Here is a 26,012-nt window from a genome sequence, read left to right as displayed (position 1 = left end):
AATAATAACAATACTGATAATAATAATAAGAAGAAAAAGAAGATCAACAACAACAATCATAATGGTACTTAATACATTGAATTTGTTCAAGAACCAAGTTTGAAAAGTGAACTTGCATTCCAAGGTCACCTCTGTATTGACTTTTTTCCATGGTTGCTGCTCTGGAATGATTTGACTGTATTTTCATTTTTTCCTTTAATATCAAAATCAATACAGTCTGTAAATGGCTTGAGCAATTAAGGTATTCATAAATATGTATTTGAATGTACTCATTTCTGTAAAGCATAAACAATTATGCATAATGTTATTTGCAATCTTCAAATATTTGCTAAAACAGAAGTAAAGACTATCATCAGGGAAAGTATTGCAGTGGGTAGCACTAAAATAATGAGTGGGTAGGACCAAAATAATGAGTGGGTTGGACTAAAATAATGCAGTGGGTAGCACTAAAATAATGCAGTGTGTACACTAAAATAATGAGTGGGTAGGACTAAAATAATGAGTGGGTAGGACTAAAATCTTGCACTGGCTAGCGCTAAATAAATGGAGTGGTAGCACTAAGATAATGCAGTGGATAGAGCTAAAATAATGCAGTGGATAGCACTAAAATAATCCAGTGGGTAAACTAAAATAATGAGTGGGTAGATTAAAATAATGCAGTGGGTAGCACTAAAATAATCAGTAGATAGGACTAAAATGATGCATTGGGTACACTAAAATAATGAGTGGGTAGTACTAAAATAATGCAGTGGCTAGCACTAAAAAATGCAGTGGTAGCACTACGATAATGCAGTGGATAGCAGTAAAACAATGCAGTGGATAGCACTAAAATAATGCAGTGGGTACAATAAAATAATGAGTGGATAGAACTAAAATCATGCAGTGGGTAGCACTAAAATAATGAGTGGGTAGGAGTAAAATAATGCAGTCGGTAGCACTAAAATAATGCAGTGGGTAGCACTAAAATAATGCAGTGGATAGAGCTAAAAGAATGCTGTGGGTAGGACTAAAATAATGCAGTGGCTACACTAAAATAATGAGTGGGTAGGACTAAAATAATGCAGTGGGTACCACTAAAATAATGAGTGGGTAGGACAAAAATAGTGCAGTGGGTGGCACTAAATTAATGCAGTTGGTAGCACTGAAATAATGCAGTCCAGGGTAGCACTAAAATAATGCAGTGGGTAGCACTAAAGCAATGCAGGGGTAGAACTAAAATAATACAGTGGGTAGTACTAAAATAATGCAGTAGGTAGCACTAAAATAATGCAGTAGGTAGCACTAAAGCAATGCAGTGGGTAGCACTACAATAATGCAATGGGTAGCACTAAAGCAAAGCAGTCGGCAGCAATAAAGCAATACAGTGGGTAGAACTAAAATAATGCAGTTGGTAGCACTAAAATAATGCATTGGGTAGTACTAAAATAATGCAGTAGGTAGCACTAAAATAATGCAGTAGGTAGCACTAAAATAATGCTGTGGGTAGAACTAAAATAATGCATTGGGTAGCACTAAAAATTTGCAGGGGGAAACACTAAAATAATGCAATGGGTAGCTCTAAAATAATGCAGTAGGTAGCACTAAAATAATGCTGTGGATAGAACTAAAATAATGCATTGGGTAGCACTAAAAATTTGCAGGGGGAAACACTAAAATAATGCAATTGGTACACTAAAATAATGCAGTAGGTAGCACTAAAATAATGCAATTTGTAGCACTAAAATAATGCAATGGGTAGAACTAAAATAATGCAGAAGGTAGCATTAAAATAATGCAGTAGGTAACACTAAAATAATGCAGTAGGTAGCATTAAAATAATGCAGTAGGTAACACTAAAATAATGCAGTAGGTAGCATTAAAATAATGCAGTCATTAGAACTAAAATAATGCAGTTTGTAGCGCTAAAATAATGCAGTGGGTAGTACTAAATAATGAAGTGGGTAGAACTAAAATAATGCAGTGATTATCACTAAAATAATCCTGTGGGTAGCACTAAACTAATGCAGTGGGTAGCACTAAAATAATGCAGTAAGTAGCATTAAAATAATGCAGTGGGTAGAACTAAAATAATGCAGTGGCTGGCACTAAAATAATGCAGTGGGTAGCACTAAAATAATGCAGTGGGTAGCACTAAAATAATACAGTGGCTAGCACTAAACTAATGCAGTGAGTACACTAAAATACTGAGTGGGTAGGACTAAAAGAATGCAGTAGATAGCACTAGAACAATGCAGTGGGTAGAACTAAAATAATGCAGTTGGTAGCACTAAAACATTGCAGGGGGTAACACTAAAATAATGCAGTTCATGGCACTAAAATAATGCAGTAGGTAGTACTAAAAAAAGCAGTGGATAACACTAAAATAATGAGTGGGTAGGACTAAAATAATGCAGAGGGTAGCACAAAAATAATGAGTGGGTCACAGTAAAATAAAGCAGCAGATAGCACTAAATTAATGCAGTTGGTAGCACTGAAATAATACAGTGGGGAGCACTAAAATAATGCAGTGGGTTGCACTAAAATAATGAGTGGGTAGGACTAAAATAATGCAGAGGGTACACTAAAAAAATGCAGTGGGTAGCACTAAAATAATGCTGTGGTTACACTAAAATAATGAATAGGTAGAACTAAAATAATGCAGTTGCTAGTACTAAATAAATGTAGTGTTAGCACTAAGATAATGCAGTGGGTAGCACTAAAAAATTCCAGGGGGTAACACTAAAATAATGCAGTGGGTAGCACTAAAATAATACAGTAGGTAGCACAAAAAAAAGCAATGGGTAGTACAAAAATAATGCAGTAGGTATCACTAAAATAATGCAGTAGGTAGCATTAAAATAATGCAGTTGGTAGAACTAAAATAATGCAGTTAGTAGCACTAAAATAATGCAGTGGGTAGCACTGAAATACTGCAGTGGGTAGTACTAAAATAATGCAGAGGGTAGAACTAAAAAATGCAGTGGGTAGCACTAAAATAATACAGTACATAGCACTAAATTATGCAGTAAGTAGCATTATAATAATGCAGTAGGTGGCACTAAAGCAATGCAGTGTGTAGAAATAAAATAATGCAGTTGGTAGCACTTAAATAATGCATTAGGTAGCACTAAAATAATGCAGTGGGTATCACTAAAATAATGCATTGGGTAGCACTAAAATAATGCAGTGGGTAGCACTAAAATAATGCAGTGGGTAGTACTAAAATAATTCAGTGGATACAACTCAAATAATGCAGTGGGTAGAACTAAAATAATGCAGTGCATAGAATTAAATAATGCAGTAGGTAGCACTAAAATAATGCCATAGGTAGCATTCAAATAATGCAATGGGTAGAACTAAAATAATGCAGTGATTAGTACTAAAATAATGCAATAGGTACACTAAAATAATGCAGTAGGTAGCACTAAAATAATGCAATTTGTAGCACTAAAATAATGCAATGGGTAGAACTAAAATAATGCAGTAGGTAGCATTAAAATAATGCAGTAGGTAACACTAAAATAATGCAGTACGTAGCATTAAAATAATGCAGTAGGTAACACTAAAATAATGCAGAAGGTAGCATTAAAATAATGCAGTCAGTAGAACTAAAATAATTCAGTTTGTAGCACTAAAATAATGCAGTGGGTAGTACTAAATAATGAAGTGGGTAGAACTAATAATGCAGTGATTATCACTAAAATAATGCTGTGGGTAGCACTAAACTAATGCAGTTGCTAGCACTAAAATAATGCAGTAAGTAGCATTAAAATAATGCAGTGGGTAGAACTAAAATAATGCAGTGGCTGGCACTAAAATAATGCAGTGGGTAGCACTAAAATAATGCAGTTGGTAGCACTAAAACATTGCAGGGGGTAACACTAAAATAATGCAATTCATGGCACTAAAATAATGCAGTAGGTAGTACTAAAAAAAGCAGTGGATAACACTAAAATAATGAGTGGGTAGGACTAAAATAATGCAGTGGGTAGCACAAAAATAATGAGTGGGTAACAGTAAAATAAAGCAGCAGATAGCACTAAATTAATGCAGTTGGTAGCACTGAAATAATACAGTGGGGAGCACTAAAATAATGCAGTGGGTTGCACTAAAATAATGAGTGGGTAGGACTAAAATAATGCAGAGGGTACACTAAAAAAATGCAGTGGGTAGCACTAAAATAATGCTGTGGTTACACTAAAATAATGAATAGGTAGCACTAAAAAAATGCAGTTGCTAGCACTAAATAAATGCAGTGTTAGCACTAAGATAATGCAGTGGGTAGCACTAAAATAATACAGTAGGTAGCACAAAAAAAGCAATGGGTAGTACAAAAATAATGCAGTAGGTATCACTAAAATAATGCAGTAGGTAGCATTAAAATAATGCAGTTGGTAGAACTAAAATAATGCAGTTAGTAGCACTAAAATAATGCAGTGGGTAGCACTGAAATACTGCAGTGGGTAGTACTAAAATAATGCAGAGGGTAGAACTAAAAAAATGCAGTGGGTAGCACTAAAATAATACAGTACATAGCACTAAATTATACAGTAAGTAGCATTATAATAATGCAGTGGGTAGAACTAAAATAATGCAGTGCATAGCACTAAAGTAATAGTAGTGGGAAGTACTAAAATAATGCAGTGGGAAGAACTAAAATAATGCAGTGGGTAGCTCTAAAATAATGAGTGGGTAGGACTAAAATAATGCAGTGGGTAGCACTAAAATAATGCTGTGGGTACACTAAAATAATGAGTGGGTAGGACTAAAATAATGCAGTCACTAGCACTAAATAAATGCAGTGTTAGCACTTAGGTAATGCAGTGGCTAGCACTAAAATAATGCAGTGGGTACACTGAAATAACGAGTGGGTAGGACTAAAATAATGCAGTGGGTGGCACTAAAATAATGATTGGGTAGGACTAAAATAATGCAGTGGGTGGCACTAAAAAAATGCAGTGGTAGCACTGAAATAATGCAGTGGGTAGCACTAAAATAATGATGTGGGTAGCACGAAAGCAGTACAGTAGGTAGCACTAAAGCAATGCAGTGGGTAGAAATAAAATAATGCAGTGGGTAGCACTAAAGCAATGCAGTGGGTAGAAATAAAATAATGCAGTGGGTAGCACTAAAGCAAAGCAGTGTGTAGAAATAAAATAATGCAGTGGGTATCACTAAAATAATGCAGTGGGTATCACTAAAATAATGCAGTGGGTAGAACTAAAATAATGCATTGGGTAGCACTAAAATAATGCAGTGGGTAGTACTAAAATAATTCAGTGGATACAACTCAAATAATGCAGTGGGTAGAACTAAAATAATGCAGTGCATAGAACTAAAATAATGCAGTAGGTAGCACTAAAATAATGCCGTAATTAGGATTCAAATAATGCAATGGGTAGAACTAAAATAATGCAGTGCATAGAACTAAAATAATGCAGTGGGTAGCACTAAAATAATGCAGTGAGTAGAACTAAAATAATGCAGTGGGAAGAATTAAAATAATGCAGTGGGTAGCACTAAAATAATGAGTGGGTATGACTAAAATAATGTGGTGGTTACACCAAAATAATGCAGTGGGTAGCACTAAAATAATGCAGTGGGTACACTGAAATAATGAGTGGGTAAGACTAAAATAATGCAGTGGGTGGCACTAAAATAATGAGTGGGTAGGACTAAAATAATGCAGTGGGTATCACGAAAATAATGCAGTCAGTAGCACTAAATTAATGCAGTCAGTAGCACTGAAATAATGCAGTGGGTAGCACTAAAATAATGCAGTGGGTAGCACTAAAATAATGCAGTGGGTAGCACTAAATCAATGCAGTAGGTGGCACTAAAGCAATGCAGTGGGTAGAACTAAAATAATGCAGTGGGTAGCACTAAAGCAATGCAGTGGTTAGCACTAAAGAAATGCAGTGGGTAGCACTAAAGCAATGCAGTGTGCAGAACTAAAATAATGCAGTGGGTAGAACTAAAATAATGCAGTGGGTAGCACTAAAGCAATGCAGTAGGTAGCACTAAAATAATTCTGTGGGTAGAACTAAAAATTGCAGGGGGTAACACTGAAATAATGCAGTTGGTAGGACTAAAATAATGTTGTGGGTAGAACTAGAATAATGCAGTGGGTAGCACTAAAATAATGCAGTAGGTAGCACTAAAATAATGCAGTGGGTAGAACTAAAATAATGCACTGGGTAGCACTAAAATAATGCAGTGGGTATCACTAAAATAATGCTGTGGGTAGCACTAAAATAATGCAGTTCGCAGAACTAAAATAATGAAGTGGGTGGCAGTAAAATAATGCTGTAGGTAGCACTAAAATAATGCAGTGGGTAGCACTAATATAATGCAGATGGTATAACTAAAATAATGCAGTGGGTAGCACTAAAATAATGCAGTTCGCATAACTAAAATAATGAAGTGGGTAGCAGTAAAATAATGCAGTAGGTAGCACTAAAATAATGCAGTGGGTACACTAAAATAATGAGTGGGTAGGACTACAATAATGCAGTAGGTAGCATTAAAATAATGCAGTGAGTAGAGGTAAAATAATGCAGTTGGTAGCACTAAAATAATGCAGTGGGTAACACTAAAATAATGCAGTGGGTAGGACTGAAATAATGAAGTAGGTAGCACTAAAATAATGCAGTGGGTAGAACTAAAAGAATGCAGTAGGTAGCACTAAAATAATGCAGTGTGTAGCACTAAAAAATTGCAGGGGGGAACACTAAAATAATGCAGTTGGTAGCACTAAAATAATGCAGTAGGTAGCACTAAAATAATGCAGTGGGTAGAACTAAAATAATGCAGTGGGTAGTACTACAAAATTGCAGGGGGTAACACTTAAATAATGCATTGGTAGCACTAAAATAATGCAGTGGGTAGAACTAAAATAATGCAGTGGGTAGCACTAAAATAATGCAGTGGGTACACTAAAATAATGAGTGGGTAGGACTACAATAATGCAGTAGGTAGCATTAAAATAATGCAGTGGCTAGAGGTAAAATAATGCAGTTGGTAGCACTAAAATAATGCAGTGGGTAACACTAAAATAATGCAGTGGGTAGGACTAAAATAATGCAGTAGGTAGCACTAAAATAATGCAGTGGGTAGAACTAAAAGAATGCAGTAGGTAGCACTAAAATAATGCAGTGGGTAGCACTAAAAAATTGCAGGGGGTAACACTAAAATAATGCAGTTGGTAGCACTAAAATAATGCAGTAGGTAGCACTAAAATAATGCAGTGGGTAGAACTAAAATAATGCAGTGGGTAGTACTACAAAATTGCAGGGGGTAACACTTAAATAATGCGGTTGGTAGCACTAAAATAATGCAGTGGGTAGAACTAAAATAATGCAGTAGGTAGCACTAAAATAATGCAGTGGGTGAACTAAAATAATGCAGTGGGTAACACTAAAATAATGCAGTGAGTAAAATTAAAATATTGCAGTGGGTAGAACTAAATTAATGCAGTGGATAGTATTAAAATAATGCAGTGGGTAGAACTAAAAGAATGCAGTAGGTAGCACTAAAATAATGCAGTGGGTAGCACTAAAAAATTGCAGGGGGTAACACTAAAATAATGCAGTTGGTAGCACTAAAATAATGCAGTAGGTAGCACTAAAATAATGCAGTGGGTAGAACTAAAATAATGCAGTGAGTAGTACTACAAAATTGCAGGGGGTAACACTTAAATAATGCAGTGGTTAACACTAAAATAATGCAGTGGGTACACTAAAATAATGAGTGGGTAGGACTACAATAATGCAGTAGGTAGCATTAAAATAATGCAGTGGGTAGAGGTAAAATAATGCAGTTGGTAGCACTAAAAAATTGCAGGGGGTAACACTAAAATAATGCAGTTGGTAGCACTAAAATAATGCAGTGGGTAGAACTAAAATAATGCAGTGGGTAGCACTAAAATAATGCAGTAGGTAGCACTAAAATAATGCAGTAGGTAGCACTAAAATAATGCAGTGGGTGAACTAAAATAATGCAGTGGGTAGCACTAAAATAACGCAGTGAGTAAAATTAAAATAATGCAGTGGGTAGAACTAAATTAATGCAGTGGATAGTATTAAAATAATGCAATAGCTAGCATTAAAATAATGCAGTGGGTAGAACTAAAATAATGCAGTGGGTAGAACTAAAATAATGCAGTGGCTAGCACTAAAATAATGCAGTGGGTACACTAAAATAATGAGTGGGTAGGACTAAAATAATACAGTAGGTAGCATTAAAATAATGCAGTGGGTAGAGGTAAAATAATGCAGTGGGTAGCACTAAAAAATTGCTGGGGGTGACACTAAATAATGCAGTTGGTAGCACTAAAATAATGCAGTGGGTAGCATGTAAATAATGCAGTGGGTAGGACTAAAATAATGCAGTAGGTAGCATTAAAATAATGCAGTGGGTAGAGATAAAATAATGCAGTGGGTAGCATTAAAAAATTGCAGGGGGTGACACTAAAATAATGCAGTAGGTAGCACTAAAAAATGCAGTGGGTAGCACTAAAATAATGCAGTGTGTACACTAAAATAATGAGTGTGTAGGACTAAAATAATGCAGTAGGAAGCATTAAAATAATGCAGTGGGTAGCACTAAAAAATTGCAGGGGGTGACACTAAAATAATGCAGTAGGTAGCACCAAAATAATGCTGTGGGTAGCACTAAAATGCAAAAGTAATATGATACCCTGAAGCTCTTTCAACCGACTCTCATGGATCGTACTGTCTGCCACTTCTGTGAAAAGAAAATAAATATGACATTTTATGAATTATGCATGGAAACTTCAAATGATTATTTCAGTGAAAATCTAGTTTTTATTGAATTACAGTATCAACATGAGGAGTTGAAGGGCTCACAAAGTTAAGCTTGTTCATTTAACAAATTCAAGTAAATGTGTCCATCACAAGCACCTTGGAACAGGCGTCTCTAAAATGGACTGATACTCTGTTGAAAACCTTGGAAAATGTAGCTTTTAAAACTGACATACCTGCCATGTCAGTTTGTTACAGAAAACATATTGTCCAACTTCTAAAGCTTGAGGCAGGATGGATACATATAACTGTAATATATATAAATTTTTGAATCCATGAAATATCCCTACACAGCTTATCCATAAAAATGACACTTGCTTTGTACTTAATGTCTTTTTTAGTGAGAAGTTCATATTTTCCAAACGTTTTGTAATCTTTCATACAAATTAAGTTCCAAAATGGACGATGATTGACATTTATGGAGTATATGCAAATATTCTATACAACAGGAAAGTTCAAACTTTGTCAATTAATATAATTCTGAAAAAAAGGAAATAAAAATGCAATATTATTTTTAAAAGAAAATAAAAGATCTAATGCTATTTTTTTTTAAAAGATATAATTCTAACATAATAGTGTTTTCTTGAAACCCATGACTGTCATACATCTGATAAACCAATTCAAATACAGTGGTTTAAATTTTGGTCATAATGGAACATTACCAATTAAAAAACAATGGTTTAAATTTTGGTCATGGAAAACATAGCAGTACGATGTTATATCAATAAATGTGTTATAGCAAAGCATGTTATATCAATAACTGTGTTGTAACAAAGCATATTATAACAATAAAGAGCCATACTGCTTTATTTAAGAACAAAAGAACATTTGGAATTTAGGAAGAAGAAAATTAGAAGAATTTGGCAATCTCATCAAAAACAGTTATTGGAAGTATCTCATCCTGGTAACATCATATTGAAAAGAACCACAAATTCCAAATTATTTTTTTAAAAGTAATGAATCAGCATACATCTAAGCAAGAAATCTGGAGCAAGTACTAAATACTAATGCAAGCAGGAAGTCCATGACTTACAGTTGGGCAGAAACAACAAAAGAAACATGAAAGGATAGATATACAGATTGAAAAAAATATGCAAATTGATGAATTCCTAATAGCAAACGGCAAATTTAGACTTCTAATATATGCACTGCGTTTCATTTAGATATCATGAAATTTTTCTATGCTTTGTTCTATAAAAAGAAATGAAAGATGGATGAATGAATAGACCAATGAACAAAAAAGAAAGTAACAACCAATAACTGGCATGAATGGACTAACAAGGGAATATGAAAGAGAGTACTTCTTTGGGAGGAATGTAGATAGCATAGACAACATAAAACAACACACATGGAAATGTAAAGGTAAATCATTTTGCAAAAGTGTCAGATAATTGGTGACATTTAAAATGATAGTATATTGAGCAAATGGACATGAAAAAGACCTAGAATCACACACAAACACACACACACACACACATGAACTACAGTCATTCATTATTTACAATAAAAGTCAAATCAGTCATCATTTTTTTAATCTCATAAAGGTGTAAAAAAAAGTTCTGATTATGTCACACATTTATCTGTTTACATAATTACATCACACCAATATCTGTGCCATAAATATCCATTTTTAAACACATCGCACTTTGAATGACACTGAGTGAAAATAAACACATACCAACTGTAAGCTGCAAAGACCCAGCTTTTACATCACATTATGTGTTTGCCATTGCATAATGTGCTGGCAGATCTGGGTCTATACAGGTTGTTAGGAGGAATCAGTACATCAAACATTACACAGGCTGATTTGCCATTGTATTTTGTGCTGGCAGATCAGGGTCTATGTGTGTTGTTAGGAGGAATCAGTACATCAAACAATATGTAGACTGATTTGCCATTGCATTTTGTGCTGGCAGATCAGGGTCTATACAGGTTGTTAGGAGGAATCAGTACATCAAACAATATGTAGGCTGATTTGCCATTGCATTTTGTGCTGGCAGATCTGGGTCTATACAGGTTGTTAGGAGGAATCAGTACATCAAACAATACACAGGCTGATTTGCCATTGCATTTTGTGCTGGCAGATCTGGGTCTATAGAGGTTGTTAGGAGGAATCAGTATATCAAACAATACACAGGCTGATTTGCCATTGCATTTTGTGCTGGCAGATCTGGGTCTATACAGGTTGTTAGGAGGAATCAGTACATCATACAATACACAGGCTGATTTGCCTTTGCATTTTGTGCTGGCAGATCTGGGTCTATACAGGTTGTTAGGAGGAATCAGTACATCAAACAATACACAGGGCTGATTTGCCATTACATTTTGTGCTGGCAGATCTGGGTCTATGCAGGTTGTTAGGAGGAATCAGTACATCAAACAATACACAGGGCTGATTTGCCATTGCATTTTGTGCTGGCAGATCTGAGTCTATGCAGGTTGTTAGGAGGAATCAGTACATCAAACAATACACAGGGCTGATTTGCAATTGCATTTTGTTAACATGGATCAAGATCTATGTTATTTGCCGCTGAACCTGACTTACAAACAAGTACATATAGAAGTATTTGTTAGTATTTGATCTTAAGTGGTGTTTATGTATGTACATGTATTGGCAGTCAACATCCCATCAGCACCACAATGGCTACATGGTGTAATGTGTTATCTAATGTAGTATACTATAAGCAAATTCAGACACCATGTACTATTGTACCATACTTTTAACGCAGTTCAATTTCACCTTAAATATCAAGTACCTTCATGACTGATGTTACGAGTCTATGCTCTTAAAATAAGTAACAGAAAAGAGTGAGGACAACAAGCTTTGTAAAATTTAACAAATAATAAATTTCCCAAGACTACAAAGTAAAAAATATAAGAAAAAAGAATTTATGGTATTGCGAATTAAATCCAAATTGTACTCAAAGAATTAAAAAACACAAGTCCTATCAATGAAAAGTTCTAAGTGAATTGCAGTTCAAATCCCAATGAAAATCCATGATGGAAGATGATGACATATGCAATAGTCAGCATTGTACTGATGTGTCAACAGTCTCTTGTTGAATCACAGAAAATATTATTCCAGTTTTTTAATTCTGTATCATTTCCAGTAAATGTCTTTGTCCAAGAATTAATTTAGAGTACCTTTGTATTTCCAGGGAAAACAATCACTTGAATTCAATAATTTAAAGAGAATAAAATTTCAGCCCCAAACTGGACACAACATAAAACAACGTGATGTCTCAAGTGTTAAGGCACGACTGCTAGTATTCTTATCATAACATCAGTTATAAGACTAACAAAAATGCAAAACAGATTCTAGGATGGGGTCAAGAGTTCAATCTTCTGGAAAAAATAGAAGTTTGTTTACAAATTAACACATGCCTCATGTCACGTAGTCCAGTATGACTTTGACTCAACTTAACAATTCTTACTCTGAGAAAAAAAATAAAAAAATGTTGTTAATCAAAACTGTCACTGATTTTAAGGTAAGCAATTAGATACAATGTTTCTATAATAGGTATTTACATCAATGAAATAAATAAAACAAAATCAATCAAATCAAACAGAACTGAACTTAATTCTGAAAAAAATAAAATCCAGTAAACATTATTACATTACAATAACATTTAATGAAAAAACAAATATTTTAAAACTAACAGACAAACGATTAATTTAAATATACATAACGTTAAGACTTGACCAAACTTTAGGAAAACAAAATCTCTGAAGCTCTTCAGAATATTTAAACTTTTCAGTACTGGTTAAGGTTGCCATATAAAATGCTGTAAATTTGAAAGCTCTCACATGAGTGAAAGTATGATGTTTCTGTGAACTCAATTTTTTTTACATGAGTGAAAGTATCATGTTTCTGTGAATTCAATTTTTTTTACATGAAAGTATGATGTTTCTGTGAATTCCAATTTTTTTACATTAGTGAAAGTATGATGTTTCTGTGAATTCAAAACCTCTCACATGAGTGAAAGTATGATGTTTCTGTGAATTCAATTTTTCTAACATGAGTGAAAGTATGATGTTTCTGTGAATTCCAATTTTTTTACATGAGTGAAAGTATGATGTTTCTGTGAATTCAATTTTTTTTACATGAGTGAAAGTATGATGTTTCAGTGAATTTAATTTTTTTTACATGAAAGTATGATGTTTCTGTGAATTCCAATTTTTTTACATTAGTGAAAGTATGATGTTTCTGTGAATTCAAAACCTCTCACATGAGTGAAAGTATGATGTTTCTGTGAATTCAATTTTTCTAACATGAGTGAAAGTATGATGTTTCTGTGAATTCCAATTTTTTTACATGAGTGAAAGTATGATGTTTCTGTGAATTCAATTTTTTTTACATGAGTGAAAGTATGATGTTTCTGTGAATAGAATTTTTTTTACATGAGTGAAAGTATGATGTTTCTGTGAATTCAATTTTTTTTACATGAGTGAAAATATGATGTTTCTGTGAATTCAAAACCTCTCACATTAGTGAAAGTATGATGTTTCTGTGAATTCAATTTTTCTAACATGAGTGAAAGTATGATGTTCTGCGGATTCAAATACTCTCACATGAGTAAAAGTAAGATGTTTCTTGAAGTCGAAAGCTCTCACATAAGTGAAAGTATGTCTACATTTGAACTGATAAAATTGGATTCTTTTATTTGAAATGTTTTGTGACTTTAATTCCTGATTACCCATGCAATACTGACATATCAATGTGTAGTTCAGCATACTCCAGTGATAGCTACAGGTTAGATATGACTTACAGACTTTGTGTATAGTTTTATCCATATTCCTTAACAATGTTAATTACAAAACGATCACAGAAGTAAAAATGTTGTCAGTTTAGCAAGGATACGTAACTCATGAAAATATTACTTGTGTTATAGACTATGATTTAGTTAATTATTTATTGGCAAACACCGTATGTTGCGATGAAGTTAGGTATGAAAATTATGGTAAAACATTAGGAAAGACAGTATGCACGGTATGTTTTTTCTTACGAGCTGAAGCTGCAGCACTCCATACTTCTGTTTCTTCTTCATCATCTTTGTTCTCTTTTTCTGATACATCAATTCTCACTGGATTCTGACTGGCATGTGGTGGGTTCTTCAGATGCATAGTGGGTGGTGGCTGCTTGCTGCCATAATAGAAGTCCAAGATGGAGTCTGGTCCTAGAAGAATGACATTAAGAACCTGTAATATGTATCGCTGAATACCATATTTAATGGTATATAATGTGTATCAAACAAACTAACGCAGGTCAACAGTACAAAAACCCAGGTCAACAGTACACAAACCCAGGTCCACAGTACACAAACCCAGGTCAATAGTACAAAAATAAATGCAATAGCAAAATCCTGATAAAGAGTTCAGTCAACACTATTCAGTTAAGACTGTAAAAAAAGAGCCATAAATTTATTATCTTTGAGGCCAAAAGCAGGAAGTTCATTGAGGTATTATAAGTAATAAAGTGATCAAAGATGGTCCATGATGACTTCTGAGTCTCTGATTAAAATTTAGCCCATCATGAAAGGAAAAGGAAAGAACTGACAGAAAATGGTTTTGGTATATATACTTGCATAAGTATTTTGTATTTTGTCTTGTTATGATTCTTATAATGTTTGTCAGGGTGTTTTAAGAGCAGTATTTAGGGGCAGTTCTTATCTTTTTTTTTGTTCAGTTCATGTCCGTATGACAAAATGTACAGAGCAGTTCTTATCTTTCCTGGTCATTTCCCATTAATAAAACACAATGTACAGTGCAGTTCTTATCTTCCCTTGGTTGATTCATGTCAATATGACAAAATGTACAGGGCAGTTCTTATCTTATCTTGGTAATTCATTTCAATATGACAAAATGTACAGGGCAGTTCTTATCTTACCATGGTAATTCATGTCAATATGACAAAATGTACAGGGCAGTTCTTATCTTACCTTGGTAGTTCATGTCAATATGACAAAATGTACAAGGCATTTCTTGTCTTTCCTTTTTCAATTCAAGTGAATATGACAAAATGTACATTTTCTCAATGCTGAAGAAAATACTGGCTAAGAAACATCATAAATTAGCAATGCTTGGAAATCAGTGGGTGATGGTGAGTAGCAAAGGTTATGATTTTCCACTGTGTTTCATCCCAACAGGATGATATAAGCAAGCACATAATAATACTACTGCATAGGAGCAATGATTCTTGTGTTTCAAACTCACCCGCATTGATTGCTTTATTTAGAGGATCAAAATTTCTGTCATTGCCATATTCCAGTGTTTGATATAGACAGGACATTCTTTGCAAAATACAAAATACAAAGTGATTGTGGGAGAAATCTGAACCAGAAATGATATCTAATAATCACAATGAATTTCTTCAATGAACACCAGGCAGTGAACTTGTGAAGGAAACTAAAATTGCTTACGGATTTCATATATACATAAAATTATGAGCAATATAACTCTTCCTTTTTCATTTAACTGACAATTTTCTGAGATAAATTTTAATGTAAAATTTGCCATCAGAATCTGGTTTATGTTCAAAACTTGCTGCTTTATTATAATATACATATTATTGCAAAGAATGCACTTGTTTTCTTTTCAGTTCTTCTAAAACACATAAAAAGAATTATGTTGATAAACAAACCCACTGTCTTAATTAAATGTCCTATATATAGTTCTGTCACATTTATGCATGCTGCTTTGTTTTGTCCCACCCAAAAATCAGTGTTTTGTCCCACCCAAGATCATTGCTTTGTCCCACCCAACTGCAAACAACTTAGACCCTGACCTGCATCACATAATGTACTGGCAAATCAGGGGGTATTTCGTTTGTTGAAATGACTACTTCAAAAAGAATAAACAGACCCAGATCTGCCACCACATTATGCAATGGCAGATATGGGTATCATGCAGTTTGCAGTTGGACCTGACTTATAAGCGAGTATATAAGATATGTATGGTCATAGCATAGTGATCTCAATCATTTCCACAGATGTAATGGTATGTCCCATTGGGATTGACCCAACAGTCTCATTTCAAAGCTAATTACTTCAATCACACATACCAATTCTTAGGTACATAATACCAGTAGCCATAAACCTATAGTTTTCTATACCCCCTACAGATACAAATCATCACCATGGCAATGTGTCACATTCTTGAAACCACAGTGCACATCAAAAGACCACCTAAAAGTAAGTCCCATGCTTTTAAACTTTTATTTTGAGTAGTTCAGGAGTTACATACTCTTATGACTGGGCCCAACCCACCCTTAATTCCTTCTGTTTGTAAACTGCAAGGCTAATTAAAAAGAACACTTACTAGTGAGGAAAAAGCTTGGTTTTGACCTTGTTTCTTTAAGGCTGGAAACAAACTTTTCAACATGAGGACCCTGAAAAATGCAAAAATTTACAATTAGCAATGACCTTTTATTAATTATCACCTACAGTAATGATCTTCCAATATTTATCTCATACAGCAATCACCTTTCAATATTTATTTCATACAGCAATGACCTTTCAATATTTATCTCATACAGCAATGACCTTCAATATTTGTCTCATGCAGCAATGACCTTCAATATTTATCTCATACAGCAATGACCTTCAATATTTATCTCATACAGCAAAAACCTTCAATATTTATCTCACATAGCAATGACTTTTATTAGCTATCACCTCTTTTACACCACTGTGTCTTTTTGCTTTGTTTATATATGATCCATTCTTAAAACAGCTAATAACATTATCCCTCTCCATGCCTGACTAATTTTACACCATATTCATTAAAAGCAATAACTGTACTGAATTGGAACAAAGGAATATGTGGACAAATAATATACTCAACAGACTTCTAACTGTCTAGTATCAATAATTGGTTGAAAATTTCTCATTTAATTTTTTTGCTTGATATCTCTTAAGTTGTTGAAAATTTATGTCAAAAATATTGATACACAGGAAATGTATATGTGGTTAGTATTATATACACATAAACCTGTCTAAGTGAACACCTCTAAATAATGGACAACTGGCATAATGGCATCATGTCCCATCAGATCTGGATTGATAACAAAACAAAAGCCACAACTTGATCTGCTGGTGTACTATGTGACATTAGCTTTAGATCTGCTTTTTGCAGTTGGTCCCAAATTGTAAGCAAGTACATAAGGTAGTCACTTTGTTCTTACAAAGATATAATTACAGATACTGCTATTACAGATTATAGTATATAATAAACAGGAAGTGTACCATATACTATTTTGATACCTTGGGTGGTTATATTGGTACATGAAACTTAAACATACTAAAACACTTCATTGACCAAAGACAATACACAATTCAAATTATCTGTAAGTATAATCTTAAAATTCTTGAAAACCAAAATAAATAAATGTAATAGTGTCTGTATGTATGCAAATTATCATGGAATCTGAAGACTCAACAAACATGAAAAAAAATATTCTCTTTCAAATCCACAAACTTAAAAACTGACGAAATTGTAATTTTGTTGCAAAAGCATAAAAAATGATACCGATGAAAATAAATGAATTCACAGCATTAGAAAACAATCTATGTCACGTCTAGACTTTTCAAACTGTTTGACCATATACTTGTTTATAAGTCAGGTCAAACAACTGAATCTGATTTGCCACTGCATAAAGCATTAGCGGATCAGGTTCTGTTTGACTGATTACTCCTAACAAACTACATAGACCTAGATCTGCTATGACATTTGGTGACAGGAGATGCGGGTCTTTACAGTCTGCAATAGAATCCAACTTGAATGAGAGTATATACGGTAGTTTGAAAAACAAAATTCCACGCAAAAAGGGACATCAAAAAACAAAATTACTAAATTGGCAATGACTATCAGATATACAAAAAGAAGTTCCCAACATGACAACTTTTTCTGGATTACTAAATAACCAAACACCATAGCTGATGCCAGATGGATACAGACCCTGCAACATTTATGTAACTCAAGAGTACATTTCAAATGCATTTCTCTGCATTTGCATTTCAATCAATCATCAAATCATTTACCACATATCATCTCATCCTACACCATTTATATTCATCATCATCACTGACCATTTATCTTTTATTTACATTCATTTGAAAATAGCTTGGAAATGCATTTGCAAATGATTCAAAAATGTCCATGAGACAATACAATGGAAGTAATTTAGAAAGAATCAAATTGTCTTTTTTAATAACAGACTTGAGCACAGCTGAGGTGAAAAATCACTTTTAAATCCTAGGTTAAATATTTTACTCGCAAAGGTTTACATGTTTTTGATGAAAGAAAAACAATTTACTTAAATAGTTTTTCACATCTTATTTCAATGAAAGTTTTGCTTCAACATAAAACCAGCGATATCAGTAAATATGTCAGATGAGAGAGTGATATCAGTAAAAATGACAGATGATTGACAGTGATATCAGGAAAAATGTCAGATGGTAGACAGTGATATCAGTATAAGTTGTAGATGGTAGACAGTGATATCAGTAAAAATGGCAGATGGTAGTGATATCAGTAAAAATGGTAGATGGTAGACAGTGATATCAGTAAAAAGGGCAGATGGTAGACAGTGATTTCAGTAAAAATGGCAGATGGTTGAGAGGGTTCAGTGGCAAACATGAATTTGATATTGACATATAGATAACATAGGTCTGAAATTCAACAGCTAAATACTTGGGGGTGGGGGTGGAGATAGCTAAATCTAATGTGTACTTAAAGGTTGCTTTTTTCTGAGAAGGGGTCTTTTTTGAGAGTTACAGTGACATTATGACATATATAACTTCACAGTGAAATTTTACAATGACAATTTCATCTCAAATTGTAATCAAAGAAGTAGAAATAATAGCCATTTAAACCCAATCTTATTGTTGGTAGATTTAATCTTATCATGGCAGGTTTAACTTTATTGATGGTGGGTTTAATTGGTTTAATTTTATGTAAGGTAGGTTTAATTAGTTTAATTTAATGTAAGGTGGGTTTAATTGGTTTAATTGTATATAAGGTGGGTTTAATTGGTTTAATTTAATGTAAGGTGGGTTTAATTGGTTTAATTGTATATAAGGTGGGTTTAATTGGTTTAATTTTATGTAAGTGGGTTTAACTGGTTTAATTTTATGTAAGATGGGCTTAATTGGTTTAACTTTATTGATGGTGGGTTTAATTATTTTAATTTTATGTAAGGTGGGTTTAATTGGTTTAATTTAATGTAAGGTGGGTTTAATTGGTTTAATTGTATGTAAGGTGGGTTTAATTTGTTTAATCTTATAGATGGTGGGTTTAATTGGCTTAACTTTATTGATGGTGGGTTTAATTGGTTTAATTTTATGTAAGGTGGGTTTAATTGGTTTAACCTTATTGATGGTAGGTTTAATTGGTTTATCTTTATTGATGGTAGGTTTAACTGGTTTAACTTTATTGATGGTGGGTTTAATTGGATTAATTTTATGCAAGGTGAGTTTAATTTTGGCAACAACATTTAAGTATATTTCTCACTGTCATATCAAATACTGTACTCACCAAGTTTGTATATGAGCTTTCATTAATATTTCATGCAGTGTCACAGTGAGGTGGATTACAGGGTTAGATAATTTGGTACATAAAGATGAACAGTAACTGCACTGACTTTATAAAGAAATAAAAGGAAAAAAATGCTTTAAAGGGAGACATATTAATTAGAAAATGGTGGTGACTGGCTGATTGTGCTTTACATTTTTCTTTCCTCATTGTAAGCTGAGAAAGTTGCTGTTTTTCCTTCAGCATGGTTTAACCATATATATAGATCAATTCACTCACCTTTAATGTCCTGGCAACAGAAATGAAATTCCATTCAAGTGCATTTCGTGTAGGGCAGAATAAACAAAAAGTGAATTCAGGTAGCTACTAAAGTACACAATTACATGCATACTTTGCCTGAAGGAGCAAAACTACATGCTAAAAATTTTGTCTAGTCTTGGATTTAAAAATCAAGAGTATGATGATCATGTCTTCTATATATATATATAAGATATTGCTTTTAACAAATGTATCAGAAATATAGTAAATATTTTAAGGAAAGGAAAGAAAATGCATATTATATAATATTCCGTGTTAAAAATGTTAATGATTGTTTTAAATAACAGCTTAGGGGTATGCTGAATGAACTGTAAGGGTCTGTTTTGGTATCAGGCTTTATCTTTGACATGATTAAAGCAACAGATTCTTGACAAATTGTTTTCCAATTGATTAAAAATTTGACAAAATTCTGACAATCATTACAATTGATAGGTCATTGTTATGTTTTGCCCGACGCAAAAAGTGCATGTACAAAAATTAATCAATATCCTGTTTTAGCATAGGGCAATGGTAACTGATCTATAAGTCCTGCCAACCATTGTGAAATGTTCAGGTTTATAGTAGTATGGGGCTTTTCTATTAAAAAAGTAGTTCAAATGTGGAATATTTTTGCTTTGATATTTATTATTCAATGTGGCAGAAAGAACAAAGTCATCTTTGGTGTAAGTGAACTTTAACGGGATAGACACTTTCAAGCTGAATTGTTTGTATAAAGTCCCTTTGGTCTTAAAGTTAAGCAGTTCTGGGAAGAATATACACCTTCCACATGGTGTTTAATCCAATAAGATTTACAGTCAACTAACCATGTGTTTAAAGAATGTAAAACAATTAAAATAACAAATTTAACTAAGGCAGCACCAGGAAAATTGCATAATATTGATAAAGGTGCTAAATTTGCAGAGAAGGCAGAGGGGTGCAATGAAAGGGTCAGAAGGGTGCACAATAAGTGCAAAGGGGCAAGCATTTTGTGTGGCAGTTGGCAGGGCAACCTCTATTTCACTAAAGTTGGAACACTGTCCAGCAACTAATTTCAAAGCAATACACAAAAATTGTATCAGAAATAATATTTTGTTCATTATTTATAGTTTATCAGAGCAATACACAATGAGTATATCAGAAATCATGTCATTTATTGTTTACCATTTATAATTTATTGTTTACCGTTTATAATTTATTGTTTACGGTTTATAATTTATTGTTTACGCTTTATAATTTATTGTTAGATAAATGATTATTCAGTATTGTTTTTTATTGTGATAAGCATTGTTCATAGGTGTCAACCCTTTGAGATGAAAACCTGTAAGCCAGACCAATAAAAACCTTACAAAGACCAAAAAAAAACGTACACAAAAAAATGTATTCATACATATATAAGATCAACAGTTTTAAAACAACAAATGCTATACACAAATTATTATGACATATATTTACATAATTATTTACATTTCTGAAACTTTATTTCATTCTTTTTACTTATAACACTATCAATTTCCTGCTTTGGCTAAGCAAACAAGCTTCTGATGGATGCTCCCCTCTTCATTTCAAAATTTCTTTCATTCAGTTTTGTCCTGAAGTGTTCCTCCAGATCATATATGCTCGAAACCACCACTTTAATGTCTTTACTGCATATTTTACAAACAACATGTGAAGATCCTAACTTGGATACATCTACAATGCCAGGGAAGATTTTAATCCAATCAGCCTGAAACTTGCCACAACCTCGGTCAATGTCTTCAAGCTTGCGTTTCTTTGAGTTAGGGTCAGCCATTTGATGGATGGAATATTTCAACTAAATGAGAGAAATAAAAAAAAATTATTTAAAAATTTAGATTTGACATGTGATAGAGAAAGATCTCCCAATTACAAATATTTTACGAATTTACATTTGTCCCCATAAAGCCCAAGATATTATTCCAGGAGCAATCCAAAAATTGAAATCTAGAAATAATTTTTTTTACAAAGTAGCAGTCCAGAAGTTTATACCTCGTAAGCTGTTCATCGTTTCTATTAAAATTGCGTATCTGGTGTTTGAAAAGTTATGAATTTGCTATATGGTGTGCCGATTTAGTCACAAACTTGATATAAATTGGCAGTGTTACATACTTTCGAGTCCATCAGTATCTGTACTACATCCGTCATTATGGCAATGCATCTTCCTGTTTGCATTACCTATCTGACAAACTTAACTCAAAAACTATAACAGCACGATAAAATGCCAGTGCTAACATCAGCCGAGTATTTATCTTTAATTAGTATATTGTTAAAAAATGTAATAAATCGCCTTCATCTCGACACAGAAAAGTCGGACGAATTACAGTATGCCAACATGATTGCCACACTATGTAAAGTATGAAAATTGATGCAAACTTTATGCATTTGATAGTAATAAGTATAAATAATAAAATAAGAAAACATACTTACTACACAGGTAGTTAGTCAATATTAGAAATCCGAGTGAGCATCTAATCTCTGAGCGATAAACGACAAGATCTTCACACACTGGAGCTGAACCATGAATGAAACTCATTTCATTATCAAAGGAAAAGTGCGGTTTCAAGTATGATTTGATTGGTTGTTTCGGGCCACCATAGTCTCACTGAATTCTCGTGCTAAAAATAATTATGCCACGAGTCCTGGATGCACACAAAACAAAAAAAAAGAAACAACAAATATTTGAAATTTAAATTTTTTTTTACAAAAAAAAACGTACAAGACAGTTGTACGTCCATACACTGACAAAAAAGGAAAAAAACTGTACAAATTGACACCTATGATTGTTGGACCTATAACATCACTTGTTCTTTGTTCATGCCACATTAACTCAGCATCTATTTGGAGATCATTTTCTGTTCATTTTCTGTTCATTTTATATTCACTGATCATTCCATTTGCATTTGAAAGTGGTGCTGGGTACAGGGTATGTAATGTATAATACCGTAACCATTATCTGACCTAAATGTCAGAGGGCCTACAAATTGAAATTGTAACTACAATCTAACCGAAATGTCACAGGGCCTACAAATGGAAATTGTAACTACAATCTAAGCTAAATGTTACACGGCCTACAAATGGAAATTGTAACTACAATCTAACCTAAATGTCACAGGGCCTACAAATGGAAATTGTAACTACAATCTAAGCTAAATGTTACAAAGCCTTTAAATGGTCATTGCAACCATAATCTGACCTAAATGGGCCTACAAATTGAAATTGTAACTACAATCTAACCTAAATATCACAGGGCCTACAAATGGAAATTGTAACCACAATCTAACCTAAATGTTACATGGCCTACAAATGGAAATTGTAACTACAATCTAAGCTAAATGTTACACAGCCTACAGATGGTAATTGTAACTACAATCTAAGCTAAATGTTACATGGCCTACAAATGGAAATTGTAACTACAATCTAAGCTAAATGTTACATGGCCTACAAATGGTAATTGTAACTACAATCTAAGCTAAATGTTACATGGCCTACAAATGGAAATTGTAACTACAATCTAAGCTAAATGTTACAAAGCCTTTAAATGGTCATTGCAACCATGATCTGACCTAAATGGGCCTACAAATTGAAATTGTAACTACAATCTAACCTAAATATCACAGGGCCTACAAATGGAAATTGTAACCACAATCTAACCTAAATGTTACATGGCCTACAAATGGAAATTGTAACTACAATCTAAGCTAAATGTTACATGGCCTACAAATGGTAATTGTAACTACAATCTAAGCTAAATGTTACATGGCCTACAAATGGAAATTGTAACTACAATCTAAGCTAAATGTTACAAAGCCTTTAAATGGTCACTGCAACCATAATCTGACCTAAATGGGCCTACAAATTGAAATTGTAACTACAATCTAACCTAAATGTTACACAGCCTACAAATGGAAATTGTAACTACAATCTAAGCTAAATGTTACAAAGCCTTTAAATGGTCACTGCAACCATAATCTGACCTAAATGGGCATGCAAATTGAAACTGTAACCAAAATCTAACCTAAATGTTACAGGGCCTGTAGATGGAAATTGTAACCAAAGTCAAACCTAAATGTAACAATGCCTGTAGATGGAAACTGTAACCAAAATCTAATGAACTGTAAATGAACATTGTACTCATAATTGGGCTTAACTATACTGTTGGCCACTGAATAAGTTCATTTGAATTGTATCTGCTTTATGTTTTTCTTTTAAATATATGCAATTTTATCACTTGTAATTTATTAAGTAAATAATCTTGTCCCTTTTATCAAATGACATGCATGATGTTAAAGGGTTTCAATGTTTCTTAGTTAATCAAAATGACCCAAGTTAAAATTTCTTCCTCCTGTTTACACCTATTATAAAATTTGGTTTCAATGTAGAAGAATAAGTAAATTGGGTCAAAATGTCAAATCTGATAAAAATGCTTTAAAGCAACATGACAGAGATGCCTAATAGTAAAGTCTGCCTTTCTCTTTCACTCTGATACCCATGTTTCCTTTTGCAGGACCAGAGTACCGCAATTATATCTTTACCTGTTCTTTAATAACGAACTGCTTTTCATCTGTCTGTATGCTAATTTCTGCTGAATTTATTCGTCGAACTGTCTCAACCACGTTTGATCCAGAATCTTGATAGAAAAATGCAACATGGTTGGGAACAGTCTGTGGAAAAGTTTTAAAGAGAGACAAAGATTCCACGTCTGTGATCACAAAATACTCCTCTTCATCTGCTTTCTCTGGAGTTTTCTGCACATCTGAAACATATATTCGTATCTTTCCTGAAAACAGTGGCTGGACTGGAAGGAATTTCCAAATGTCAACTGGTGGAGTTCTTTGAAACTTCTGGAGTGTTTCACTGCGAAAACGCTTTAATTTTTCTAGGATCTCTGCATCTTGCTCATTTAAAGACTGGAAAAATATGTAGTGGTTCTCAATATAAGCTCTGTAGGAAAGAACAATTAGCACTGACGATGTGGCCCTACTAGTAAATTCACAAGGACCAGCATATCGGAAGGAGTCTTGAGAAACCTTCATTCCAGAACCTGTTAGTATCGTAAGCCTCTGCAAATTGATTTCAAGCTCCTCATTTTTTCGCTGAAGATTGCCAGAGTCATCTTGTTGTAACACGAGGACTGGAAACTTAAAAGTCATTTCCTTTTCACTTCCACTGATACCACTTTCACTGGGACTGGTGATGGTTCCTTGAGAAAAGAAATAAAGAGATCCTCATATCTTATATCAATATGTAAATTTGTAAATTAATATACATACCAATTTGTAAATTAACAAGTTGGTAAAATCTATAACTCATTTTCCTTTTCTCTGGACCAGTGGTTCTTAACCCATGGGTTGCAACCCAAAAACTGAGTTACCATGCCGTTTTGAGTTGGTCAGTGAGATGAACCTTAATAATTTTAATTTCATAAGTAGTGTTTTAGGAATTAATTGGTCAACAGGCTAACACACTAAACCTAATCTGAGGGTCACCATCAAAAAAGGTTCAGAACCAAGGCTGGTAATAAGTATTACAAACCTAAAAGACCTTAATGTCTGGATGCTCCTGGAGGAATTTGGTCAAACCTGGCTGCTCAGTTTGTAAAATCTCAGCTGTGTTTTTTTCTTTCTTTCAAGTGCCACTCAGATTAGATGGCAGACTGGCATACATAGCATACAAGATCTTAATGTGTGAATTTCTTCAAAGATGATTTTATATTTAATGAGTGAACCAGACAATAATAATAATAATAATAATAAAGAAAAAGACATTTAATGAGGGTAACTCACTTAGTTATACAACAAAAAACTAATCTACCTTCAGGCCCTCAGAGATTATCTACAGAGGTACACAAAGTTCAATCAGTCACTAGCCATTCCATGCATACATGTTCATATACATTAGTCAGTATATAGATATTACAGACCCAGATTAATTAGCTTTACATTCAATTGTAAGCACACTAAAAGATGAAGTTACTCTCAGTGCTCACTAGTCAAAATTAAATTCTTGCATAACACAATTACTGACATTTACTTATATATGGTAGAGAAATGTAACTGTAGGAGGTTGATAGGTCATGTGATATTAATCATGATTTAGATTTCCTACATTTAATATTCCAATGGTGAAAAGCTGATATTCTACAAGATTCTTTGATTTCTTTTGGGATATTATTCCACAAAATGGCCATGAAGTATTGAAAACTGTTTTTAAACCTTTCTTTGGTTTTGGAATTAAGAATTTTTTGGCTGTTCTTGATCTAAAGTTTGGGCAGACTTGATGGAAACTTGATGGAAATTTTATACATCATTTTGACTTTCTGTATTGTTCACGAAAAGGTAGGATGTCTAAAGAATCTGTTGTCTCTATCAA

The 26,012-nt window shown here is 33.5% G+C and overlaps 1 protein-coding gene across 6 annotated transcripts in view; it reads right to left on the bottom strand.

Moving 5' to 3' along the window:
* Nucleotides 1-26,012, bottom strand: part of LOC149802157 (uncharacterized) — a 54,774-nt gene that overhangs the window by 14,598 nt on the left and 14,164 nt on the right. For all 6 annotated transcript variants that reach the window (XM_089956568.1, XM_089956563.1, XM_089956569.1 and 3 more), the window contains exons 4-7: nt 24,176-24,843; nt 16,119-16,188; nt 13,808-13,978; nt 8,677-8,724 (exon numbers count right to left, since the gene is read on the bottom strand). In XM_089956568.1, the coding sequence (XP_089812694.1) occupies nt 8,677-8,724; nt 13,808-13,978; nt 16,119-16,188; nt 24,176-24,843 (957 nt within the window). The remainder of the gene's footprint in view (nt 1-8,676; nt 8,725-13,807; nt 13,979-16,118; nt 16,189-24,175; nt 24,844-26,012) is intronic.

This window comes from Sinohyriopsis cumingii, chromosome 4 (genome assembly GCF_028554795.1).
Source record: "Sinohyriopsis cumingii isolate HCF-2022 chromosome 4, ASM2855479v2, whole genome shotgun sequence".
Classification (NCBI taxonomy): domain Eukaryota; kingdom Metazoa; phylum Mollusca; class Bivalvia; order Unionida; family Unionidae; genus Sinohyriopsis; species Sinohyriopsis cumingii.
The sequence above is the reverse complement of the archived record's forward strand: the minus strand, read 5'-3'. Positions and strand labels throughout refer to the sequence as shown.